Source organism: Sceloporus undulatus, chromosome 3 (genome assembly GCF_019175285.1).
Source record: "Sceloporus undulatus isolate JIND9_A2432 ecotype Alabama chromosome 3, SceUnd_v1.1, whole genome shotgun sequence".
Taxonomy (NCBI): Eukaryota; Metazoa; Chordata; class Lepidosauria; order Squamata; family Phrynosomatidae; genus Sceloporus; species Sceloporus undulatus.
The window spans coordinates 252226758-252239402 of record NC_056524.1 but is presented as its reverse complement, the minus strand read 5'-3'; the positions used below and the strand labels follow the sequence as shown (position 1 = coordinate 252239402).

At 38.9% G+C, this 12645-nt stretch overlaps 1 protein-coding gene across 3 annotated transcripts in view; it reads left to right on the top strand.

Annotated features, from left to right (window-relative positions):
• The window catches only part of ZBBX (zinc finger B-box domain containing), a 40549-nt gene extending 29374 nt beyond the window's left edge, over window positions 1-11175 (top strand). The window contains exons 14-17 of one of the 3 annotated variants that reach the window (XM_042460148.1): window positions 1183-1335; window positions 2604-2852; window positions 5142-5271; window positions 6990-11175. In XM_042460148.1, the coding sequence (XP_042316082.1) occupies window positions 1183-1335; window positions 2604-2852; window positions 5142-5271; window positions 6990-7062 (605 nt within the window). In that variant the 3' untranslated portion in view covers window positions 7063-11175. The remainder of the gene's footprint in view (window positions 1-1182; window positions 1336-2603; window positions 2853-5141; window positions 5272-6989) is intronic. The other 2 variants (XM_042460149.1, XM_042460151.1) reach the window with 2 other exon arrangements.
• Window positions 11176-12645: the final 1470 nt, after the last annotated feature.

Sequence of the window (12645 nt, the reverse complement as noted above, 5' to 3'; positions counted from 1 at the left end):
CCATATCCCATTGCAGGGTTTTTTTTTTGGGGGGGGGAAGGGTAAAAATGTAAGCATTCACATTGGAATTTAGACACCATTTTCATAACTAATACATTCTGTGTGAAATTCGCCTTAATAAATTCATTTTTGCATGCAGTTTTACAGCCACATATTGCATTGCAAAATTTGGGAAGTTGCACACTGAAAAGGGATAAATCTGTTCCAATCCTCATAAATCCAGAAAGTGTCCCTCTGAATCCAGGGCCAGCTTTTTGGAGAACATTTTTAAAAAAGCGAGCCAGTGAAAATTTTCACCTACTGTATTCCATTTTTAGAACTAGTTAAGATCCAAGTCTGTTTGAGCTTTCTTGTTAGTTAATATTCATTTGGTAAGAATGGTGTTACGTTAGTACTAACTGCATTTTAAGACATCATCTGATAACTTTTCTTTTTTGAAATAACACTTGCCATTCAACAGACTGATAAATTATTTTATTTTAATTAGTTTTGCACGTTCCAAAATTTTACTGTCAGCATCTTTGACAATTTAAAAGCCAGTGATTCAATAAACAATTTTATAACTGTATAATTTATTTTTAGAAGGGCAACTCTTGTTCTATTTTATTATTTGTTATGGAAAGCAACAGATACGCTAGAAATAAATGACTTAGCCACTTATTTTATTAATGAATTAATCAATTAGTACTTGCTTAATATTAAAGCTAAGTGCCACCAAGTAATCAACTAAAGATGTAGTTAATTACAGTAAAGTTTAATATATTGATTACACTAATGAATGTATGCACTCTTATATTTTTCATTCCATCTCTTGTGTTTGAGATCTGTGAACATTTACTATATTTTATTGGCATCTGGGCATCTGACTTCAGCAGTAACTTGGTACGTGGATATACAGAAAGTGAAACATTTCTTAGTGTGCCGCCTAGTAGTTGATACCTCCTTAAACTCTTCAAATCATGTTGCTTTTAAAGTCGCAGACTGAAGTAGGTTGGATGGGAGAAGCAACATCCCAGTTGCACTTAAAGTAACACTCAGAGTACTTGTGCTGGAGTGGGCAACCATGTTAAATAAATATTCTGCATTGATTTGTTTAAAGACAGCTATGTACTATGCGAATGTGAAAAATGTTTAACCGGAACATTTAGGTCTTCTTAACTGCATCTGTCTTTTCAACTTTAGGGACTGAGAAGTGGATGAAACACTTAAGCTTAGGTGAATGTGCCAATGAGTGTGTTGTGCAAGATGTCTTGAAAAGAGAGCTCAGCAGACCATTAAGTAGATGGGGAAGGCAAAGCCCAAATCCTAGAACTTCTCTTTTGGTCTCATACACGGGTGAGAGTACTATATGTTTACTGCATGACTGGAAAATGCAGAAATATCCAGGAACAAATTTGTTATTTGAAATAGGTGTTTACATGCCATAACAATCCTTTCTTAATCTAGGAAATGAAGTTAAAGTGGCAATAGTTTGACAGAATGATTATTCTGAAATGCCATAGCCATTGGCTAAGCTTATCCTTAGAAAGGTGACAGCAGTAACTATAGCTTTACCCTGTGTTATGAGGACAGTCTTATCACTTTTCAGTAGCTGCACATTTTTTTGCGCAGTCACAAACCCGATTACAGCAATGACTTTTGCTACACTGTCCTGTTCTCCTATCCTTCTCTTCTACAATAGAAATCACTGACAACATTTTTATATATCCATCTTGTGTTCTCCCCACGTGTCTGGTACAGTATATTTAGGGGACAGTTTTCTCAGTAAGTCTTTCATTTATCTAATTCACAGGTATAAGTTGCTTGAGTCAGGTGCTTGGTTTTCTTTGGGAAAAGAAGGAAGGAATTGCCAACACATGTTCTGTATTGAAAATTATATGTACTTACAGTGAACATGCTTTGAATGTGGGTCCTTGTGTAGCTAGTAGTACTATCCGTACAAAAGAGGGATGGTCCCATTAGCCTTAGAAAAACCTCAGGGTTAGCAAAAGTACCAGGAAGAAAAACATTTTAACAACAAGCCTTAAGATGAGGGAACAAAACGGTTTAATCAGGACTAAGCATGTCCATTAAATAGCAGAAAATAGTGGGATGGACAACCCTGAAAAAGGTCATGTCTGGGTTACCAGAATCCTGGTCCCACTTATCTCTTCCAAAATAATTGTGACTGAAGTATATGATCCAACATAAACTGAAAGCTGCTTAACAAATTGCACAACAGTAATAAAATATTTGCTACTATGTGTTTTCTAACTATAACCAGTCCATATTCTTTGTATGTACAAGTATGATGTACACATTCCCAAATGTCATTTTGCCCCATTCGTATGTGTGTGTGTGTGTGTCTGTGTGTGTGTGTCTGTGTGTGTATAACGAATTCATGTGATCATTGTAAAGTGTTGAAAAGGCTTCTGAAACATTGCTTTGACTTGTTGAGATTAAAGAGGTTGCTAGCTGAGAGTACAGTAGTTACTGCACTTTAAGGCCCTTTTTGGAACATGAGACTTCTTATCTAGAACTGGAAAGGAACTAGAGCAGAGATCTATAGAAAAGGAAATTTTATTAGATTATTAACAATAGATTCTTCTTCATGTTTATTTCAGATAGTGCTTCTCCAAGACCCTTGTCTGCAAACGCTCCCCTTTGCAGAACCGTTAAACACACTTCTCATTTTTCTTCAGTCCTTGAGGCAGGGCCCAAAAGCTCAGCTACCTTGCCTTTGTCTCGTGCTGCTTCTGAAATTTCAGAAATTGAAGGCATTGATATCAGTGAGCATGATGATCTTTTCTGGGAGTATCGTACTGATCAAAAAGCTTTAGCAGATTTAGCAGACGAATTGCAAAGTAATTCAGGTAGTTAAGGCTAAATGTCCATTCTGAAAGATTATTTTTGGTAACTTGATTGTCTATATTTCATTATTTATTCATCTTTACTAGGAATATCCTTCATTTTTCATTTTTGTGCCAATAGTATCCTTGCCATGGCTGTCATATAAAAAAGCAACTTTCCATACTTTTTTTTCAATTTCACTTTCCAAAATTCCCAATAAAAAGCTTTCTGGTCTCAATTCAAAATTAATATGCAGTATATTACAAATTATTGCCCTTATTTCCTTCCAATAGTTTTTCACTTGTTTGCAATTCCACCAGCAGTGTATAAGTGTCCCTACTGCATCCCCGCATTTCCAACATTTATTATTTTTTATTTTTGTAATTTATAGCTAATCTTTCCAGAGTTAAATACCAATGTTAAAACATTTTGTACCAATTTTCCTTTATAGCTTGAGAAGCTGTGCATCTTAATCCATTGGTCCAAACCTATTCCCACTGGTCCAATTGAATATTATAACCTATATATTTTTCCCACTTACCAGCACATATACTAAAATTGGAATGATACAGAGTAGCATGGCCCCTGTGCTGTTTCTTCAATACAGCGTGTCTAAATGCTGTGCTGCAGAAACGTTGTGATGCTACCCGCCATTTGGTCAGGTGGGTGGAGTGACGCTGGCATCAGGATGGAGTCTGGGTGGGTGGTATGCAGTCCTCATGCCTCCACTCCACCCCGAAGCCAGCATTTCTTGCTGATCTGTATAGCCTGCTATTTAATCACATTCAGCTGAAGGTATAAACTTTTCTCATTGAAAGATGTGTTTGAGGTTCAGAGGAGGTAATGTAAACTAGAGAGCAATCCTCAGTTTTTTGGGACCAGAAACTCCACTGAGACTTTTGGGAGTGTATCATAGGTGCTCTCATTAAATGGCTGCCAATGAGGGAGGGATTTCCCATTCATACAATAGGTGCATTGGTAGGCATAGTTAGTCACCAAACAACATATTTCTCAGAAGGCAAACTGGCGAGGATGAAAGAAATATGTGTGCCTTCCAGTTATTTCCAGTTTATAGTGAACCCATCATGGGATTTTCCTGCCAAATTTGTTGGGGGGGGAGGGGTTGCCTTACTCTGAGGCTGAGGGGTGTGACTTGCCTAATTTCACCCAGTGGATTTCCATGGCTGAGCAGAGATTCAAATCCTGATCTCCAGAGTCATAGTTCAGTGCAAATCAGTACATCATACTGGCTCTTTAAAACCTACTGTCATCTTATTCAGCATCGATTTCACAGAAGGCAACTGCTTAGGCTCAGAGACAAATAACTTCAAGAAATCTTAAGTACAAGACAGAGATAGTTTCGGAGCCAAGGCCAACTGGAGATGCTCAAAAAACACCCACATACACTGGCATATTTTGTTTTTGGTTTTTCTGATGGCTTAATTCACTTTAAAATGTAGCTCTAACCTGCAGCTGCTTGGTATTTCTATTAAGAATGCCTCTGAGCCTTGTGGAATATTCCAAGAGGCACTACTGGAAATACAGGCGATGCTGGAGGCTGTCAGTGCATTTGCTACAGATTAGCCCTCCTGATTTATTCATTTTTGATTTAAAAAATCAGGAGGGGACGGAAGCTGTGCGGCCGCTAAGAAAGGTGTCCTTGGGCCCTACATTGGGGACTCCAGAGTCTAGCTTTTAACACTCACAACAAGGAGTGCAATCATCATGGTGGAATACCAGTCCTGCTGGCTATATTGTTCTGAGCAACTCACAAGTTCCTCAGTATCAGGACTGTTTATCAGGAAATAAAAGCAAAGCATAAACAATTCTACTTTAGGTTTTGTTGGATTGTAAATATAAATCCTTCAGTACAAATAAACAGTATTATTATTATTATGTAACCTTTCCAGGCTTCACAGCAGCTGTGCTCATCCTTGTTAATCCATGCTGCAGACTGTGAGAACTGCAGGATTAATTGAGGTGGCTCAATCTTTAGATAGGAATAATGCATACAGCCATGTGCAGTGTGATGCTTCCTGGTTTTTATGCAGTACTGTTGTCACTTTGAATTTAGCACTAAAGTGCTGAACTGGCAGCGTGGGCTCCTCCCATGAGAATATAATAACAGAGGCATTTATATACTACATACTAAAACTGCATTGGAGAGCTTCTACCAATATTTCAAGCTGGAGTATTTTTCTCATTTTTAAAATGCATAAGTTGTCACACTTTGGCATATTTCTCATGTCCTGTGAGAATTTCAAACATCTTTGAATCTTTGCCTGTTACTGAAATTTCATACAAATTTTCAGATTCTTGGGAAAATCTCAGTGGCTTAACCTCTGGTGACTTCAACAGACAGTCAAAAATGACATGTCAACATCTTCCTGATTTTCATAATAACCATGAAATAAATGACTACAGTAAAGGCGATACTATAAGGTAAGTTAATTTCCTTATTAAATTTTAATAGAAGAAGCAAAAACTGTAAAATCAACCCCCTAAAAGATAAGATTCCTTGTTCTGTGAAACATGGCAAGCCTCCTGTATATAATGTGTCTTGTATTTCGATGCAGAATTCTCTGCAGACAGTACAGCTCTCCATGGTTGGCAGATAAATGGTGATGTCCTGCAGGTTAATTTATTTTTCCTAATTGTTGGCTAATATAGTTTGTTTCCCAATTATTAGCTCATCCAAGAACAGTTTAATTATGTGAGGTTTGAAAGCATTAACCTTTTCCAGTTTTTGTTAAAAATAAGAGTCTCTTCTAATGAGAAATCTGTCCAGTACATTCACTCAGCCAACTTTTTCAAAGCCTACAAGGATAGCAACAAGCACTTTTTCCAAGTTCAGTCCTTTGTCTGCTTGAAAATGTTGCTTCCCACCAATCTCTCATAGGCCAATGACAAGGTTCCACAATTTTTAGGAGGTCCACTGAGTTTTTTTTACACAGCGCATATTCTTTGTTGGATGACTCTGGATTAAAAAGCCTCTAACTAAACCTTATGTGGTTTTAGTTAGGATGTTTCTGTGGCTGTTCCTAGGTCTGGTTGATAGCATGCATCAACAGCTGGTGAAAATTACATGTGATTTAGTCGTGTTCCTGCTATAAAGCTGTTCTAGAACATAAAGGTGTCAATTAGAATTTCATTAGTTTTGAAGTTGGAAATAGCAGATATTAGGGCAGAAGGAGGAGAAAGATTGAAATTGTAAAAAATTTTAATCTCTTCCCCACCTCAATTCTGAAAATAAATCCCCACTCCTTAAACTGTTACTAGTCATGGGAGATTGCACACAGACACACACTGGACAAATACTGGGGGGTCATGGCTGTTGCAAAAACCATAGAAGGGAAGGGTTAGGGCCCCTTATGTACTGTGGTCTTGATCTTGATTTATCCCCTCAACCTGCTATTCCTCCCTATTATGATGCCTATACACTATTGACTTTCCCATTGTTATGGCACTTGCAGCCCTTTTACCCCTGAAACTGCACCACCATCTACACTATTGCTACCACCTACACTTGCAGAGATATGTCACCCAATAGGGTCCTGCCACAGGCTTACTTTATTCTCATGTGCAAGAATGAACACTTTCAGACACCTTCACCCGTGTGTGTGTGTGTGTGTGTGTGTGTGTGTGTTTGTTTGTTTTCCATTCAAGGATTTCTCTCCCTCTCCTCCCCCCCAAAAATGATAGTTATTTTGTGAAAGACAGCAGCTCAGATCCTGCATTGTTTTGGTGGAACAACAAAGCATGAAGCCACCAAACATAACTGCTGTCTCCCCCTCTATCATCCCATGTGCACATTCAGCCATCTTTTCTGCAGGCATCTCTCCCTCCCCCCTCCCATTTAGTGGCCAGGGGTGTGAGGGTCAGCCACAAAATATCTGTAATTTCTTCAGCCAGACACACAAAGAAACATCATCCTGTACCGTTGATGAGGCCCAGCAGATTGCAATCTAAAAATGAATTTGCATCTTCCAATATCATTTTGATGGATAGCCATTGCATGATCAGTGCCAGTTCAAGTTCATCAGAAAGAGCAATGATTATATACCTTTTGCAGTATAATTTAGTATGTATGTATCTTGGTATCTTGGTTGCATTTGTGTTTCTGGAGATATTGAACCTGTTCAATAATGTTTTCTTTTTAGAATTTATGATGAAAGCCATACAGATGATGAGGAAGACAAGAGGGACAAGCAGGAGGTGATAGAATTATGTTGAGAAGAGAGAGAGAGATTTAAAGGCGGAATCTTATCTGATACAACTTTGCACTCATATCATATAAAATCATCAAGCCAAGGTGCTTCAAGTTTATGGATAAACTGATCTTAAGAGAAAATGGATCTCAATAAATAAAGTGCATGTTGATACTGAAACAAAGTAGCAACAGCAACAACTACAACAAAAAAAGTTTGTTTTTTTCTGTTTCAGTGACCTCTGATAGAGTTGGGAGATACCCCCAAGGGCCATCCAGTCTTACTCCTTGCCATGCAGGAATACACATGTCACTCTTGACAGATGACCACCTAGCCCCTACTTAAAAACCTACAAGGGAAACTCCACTACACACCAAGACATAATATTCCACTTTTGAGCAGCTCTTAACTGTCAGGAACATCTTCCTAATATTGAGGTGGAATCTCTTGTTCTGTAGCTTGGATCCATTGCTCTGTGCCCTGGTCACTGGAGCAGCAGAAAGCAAGCTTGCTCCACCTTCCAAATAACATCCTTTCAAATAATTAGTCTGACCAAAGCAGAATAGGGTGGTGATATTACTTCCCTTGACCCATGTTAATCAGTGAACCTTAAATATACTGGCCAAAGAAAGAAAGAATGTACATACTGAAAAGATTAGTGATTGTAAAGCTTTCTTCTTGTTCACTGAGATAGCTCTCTTGGATTTTGACCTGTAATCTGCAGCTGTATATTAGCAGATTATTGGTGTAACACAGTAGGTATGTGTGCTATGTGGCCAGTAAATAACAAGCGAGGATCTACAGTAAAGGTTGCAGCACCTTCCAGCCCCCAGCCTGTGTTCTTGTTCAGGACTCTATTCAGCCTAAAACCAGAGGGGCCAAAGGAGAAGCAGGACATTTAAAAAATGTCCTGTTCTATATCACTTAATACTAAAGGATTTAGGTATAGGGCTAGCCATCAGCTTCCAACATGAATTTTTTTCACAATAGTGGAAAGTAGTTTAATGAAAGAGAAAATATTTCCTTTCCCCCTAACTTCTGAGATCCACCCTTCATATATTGCAGATAAGAGATTGTTTTAAACCTTTTGGTGAGCATCCCACATATCTTAATACTAAAGTTTACACCAAGGATGCTATATGGTTGCCGGTTCCCTCTCCATCCCCCCCCCCTCACATGCCAGTTGGACTTTTGAAACTACTGAGCATATTGTTTGTTGGACTTTTTAAAAATGTTGTTCATTTAACCTACCAATTATTATTTGGAATCCCTGAAAATGGGGGAAAATACTAGTTTGTTTGGGGATGATCCTTTTGCTTTGCCACTCACTCAGGCCTGGGACCAGCCTATTCAGAATGACCTTCACTGATTGACAATTTGTCAGCACCCAAGCACAAATCTCAAGACTGTTCTCACACCCTGGGGTGCTGCTGTGGCCTTTTACTGGATGAGGGGGGTATGGGGGTGACCAGCCAGCCTCCATCTTGGCTGTGGTTCTGCAGCTAAAGGAAGAAAAATGGGGTTGCTCTCCTGGATCTGGTTTCTCTAACTGTGGAACTGTAGAGCTAACATGGTGTAATGGTTTCAGCACTGGACTGTGACTCTGGAGAGTAAGGTTTGAATACCCAAGTCAGCCATGAAAACCCATTGGGTGATCTTGGGGCAAATCACAGTTCCTCAATTTCAGATGATGGCAAACCCCCTCTGAAGAAACTTGCCAAGAAAACCCTGTGATAGATTCATGTAAGGGGTGCCATAAGTCCGAAATGACTTGAATGTATGCAATACACACAACTGTAGAATTACAGCTGGACATTGGCTGGTAACTTTCCTTCATCCTACTCAGTAGTCACCACCTGGTTATGACAGTGCCCCAGAGCATGGCAGGTGGGATAGCATGGAGTTGCACATACAAAGTTTTATGCTCCTTATTCCCTGCTACAGGATATTGAGCATCATTTTTCAGGCTTACTTTACAGATGACAGGTGGGATTCTCTGTGCTTCCAGGTGTTGAACTGCAACTTCAAGCATCCCTAGGCAATTCAGCAACATAGGGATATGCACACAATTTCTCTTCTTGATATAGAAGAATTAATGAGATGACAAGGTGGCTGTCCTTCAAATTTCTCTCAGAGCAATATTTGAAGTCAATTTGATGGTTCTGTTAGAAGTCAAATATCTGAACACTTTTGAGGAACATAATCCCCCCCCCCATGAGACCAGCCAGATCTTTTCAGATGTCCTGTGTCCCTGGTGAATGTCATCTTTCTATTTTAAATTATGCCGCCACCTTTTACAAGAAACTGGAGGTAAATACAAATATAAAAATCCCAATCATGAAACATCAGTAATAGAAAAGTTGAACAGAAACTGAACAATCAGGCAAAAGGGGAACAACGAAAGCATGACAGCAGGATAGATAGCCAAAATATTACCAAAACACATGACCAAATGGACCCCAAAACAGCTATATTTTCACCAAATGAAACGGCTTAATTAAGTGTTAAGCTGATGATCCCAGGAAGAGCATTGCTCAGCAGTGTTAACTTGACTGAAACATTTTAGAAGTTCTAGACAGTTTAAACAATGTCAGCTGCCTTGGGTATTATTTTTTATGGAAGGGCAGGATAAAATGCAATACGTAACACACACGTGCCCCATGGCCAACTACCCTGTCTTAGCTTACAAGTGGGATGTTAACAAGGTTTCTAATGTAAATTAGAGTGCATTGGATATGCTTTTCAAACTAAAGAATGCACAGAAGACTAATCAGGTGCAATGCTGTAGCTACTTACCTGCGTACAAAGTAAGTCCTGGTGGATTAGGCAGTTCTGATTTGTAAGAACATAAGAAGAGCCATGCTTGATTAGAAGAGCTGAAGGCCTATTTGTTGAATATTCTATTCACAGTGGCCAGAATAATGCACATGTTCCTCTGTATCAAGCACTAGGCAGCATAGTGCCTCTGATAATGGAGATAATACATAATCATAATGACTAGTCACCTTTGATAGTCTAGTTGTTCTGTGTCTAACTTCTGTGTCTGACTTATGGTGGCCCTAAAGCGAATGTATCGCTGAGAGTGTGTGACTTAACCAAGGTCACTGGGGGCAGGGAATTCCATGGCTGAGCAGAGGATTGAACCCTGATCTCCAGAGCTGTAGTCCATCACTCAAATCACTACAATATGCTAGCTCCCCTTTAAAGGTTGTAGACTATGATGGCCAACACTACATATTTTGATAGAAAAGGCTGCAGTTTGTAGGCTTTATGGGAAAAATGTTCCCTTTTTGTCTTGAATTTTCCACTAATTAGTGGATGACATCAGGATCTAGCATTACAAAAGGGAGAAAATACTTCTCCATATTCGCTTTCTCTACACTATGATCCTCTTCCTCTTCCTGAGCTAAAAATTCCCCAAAGTATCTTTTCTTACAGCTAACCTACACCAGTCACTTACCTTGTTGGCTGTACTTTTACAGCTGTGTAATATCCATTCAGAAAGTATTCATTTAAGTAAGGATTATGCTGTAAAACAATATGAATATGGCACTGCATTGTAAAATAGTATAAAGTATTGTTTTACGGTTGTGTACAGAATAATTTTATTTGCTCTGATTGTTATCAGCTTAGTTCCCTGTAATAGTAATGCCAAAGTCGATTAGGAACTGTTGCAAAGAGAATGTGATTAGACCTGCATACTAGATTAAACCTTTGGGTTTGGGGAAATGTGCAGACCTAACACACTTACGCACATTTTCCCTCCTGTTATATTGAGCCAATTGACATTTGCTGTAGTAGTTATCTGTAACATTTCCAGGATTCTTTGTGCAATTTTACGTTGCATTGAAAATTTCTTATTAGAACCACCATATAGTTCCATAAGCAGATAATTTCTGACCAATAGTACCCCTTTAAAAAATCCTGGATTCAAAAGTCATTTTTATCAGGGTGAGGGGAACCATTCAACCAATGATGTTACAGACTGGAATATGTGCTCTGGATTATTCACATTTAAAAAAAAAACTTCTGGGTAAAACGTCATTTTTCTCTTAGGGCTTATTCCTACTGGCAGAATAACATGGGTTATGATTTGGATCTGCTCTGTGTTTGTAATTGATTTTGTTCTTACTATAAAAGGGGATCTTTTTTGACACTTGAATCTGTTTTCCTTTTTTTTTGTCCCCATTTGTGCTACTTCAAGCTGGGGATGGGGGAAGCTGGCGATGGAGCACAAGCCAGCGGGGGGGGGAGGGGTGGGGACAGTGAGCAGGCAGCAGGGAAGCCAAGCAGGGGAAGCCAAGTGGGGAGGGATGGAAGGCAACAGGGGGACAGAGGAGGAGGATGAAGGGGAGGACAATGTTTTTGTTTTTTTAAAAAAATAAAATAAAATATAGAATCTTCCATTGATTGATTTTGCAACTACTTGTATTGCAAGTAGTTACAAAATCAAACAATCACATATCTATCAATAGCATATTTTATCAATCACATATTCTATCAGTTAAATTAAAAAAACCACAAGTACACAGGCAGTGCTGCAAGGGGGAGAAATGGTGGATCTGTCAAAATGTCACCTCTCTGCACCATTTGCCCCTCCTTTCCTTGCAAGTAGTTACAAAATCAAACAATTGCATATTCTATCAATCACATATTATTTCAATTTAATTTAAAAAAAAAACACACAAGTACACAGCCAGCACTGCAAGATGGTAGATCTGTCAAAACATCACCCCTCTACCATTTGTCCCTCCGCTCAGAAAGAATAGGTTTTGATCTGGCGTTCCCACTGTTAGGAATCACATCAGATCCAATTCTTTTCAGATGAACCTCAAAATAACTGCTAACAAAAAAAAACAAAAACAAACAAAAAAAAAAACAACCCTGCCTTTTAACCTTTGCTCCACTTTATTTCCCCTGGAATCGATCAAATGAGGATCAGGATTGATTTCCAGTGGGAACTAGGGGCATATAGCAGAGTTTTTTTGTAGTGGGAACAACCCCTTAAAATTCATCCTTACCTACCCAACTGATTGCTATAATTGGGGTCAGGAGGGAATGATCCTCCAGATCAATCCTTTGGTTCTTCCAGCCCTAGCAATTTTTAACAGCTGAATGCTTTAATCCGCCAAATGCACTGCAGCCAATGATTTTTTTCAATTAAATTCTCCCTCACTAGCTGTGCCTACAATTCTGCAGGTGGTTACACTTGCATTTTTTTTTTAAAAGGGCATAGCCATCTCACTTTAAAGGTTATCACAGTATAGTCCACCAAGACATTCCAGCAACCCATTCCTGACACCTCTATTTTGAAAAAAAAATGCCAATTAAACAGTGGTAACTCTTTAAAAATGCTATTTTGGGCCTTTCACAGGCTGGAAGTGGTTTGGTGCTGGCCACTTTCATGCATCCCTATTATAAAATATCTGGCAGCACATACGCATCTGTGACCTTTTCTGTTGAGGTTAGTCAGGACCCAAGGACAGAGCCAGGTCATGGACTAAGCACAAGAAAGTCTCTACTGTTTGCACAGTTGTACCCTGTCCAAAACCGCTTTGGGTCCCAATTTGGGGAGAAAGGTGGGATACAAATTAATATAATACATAAA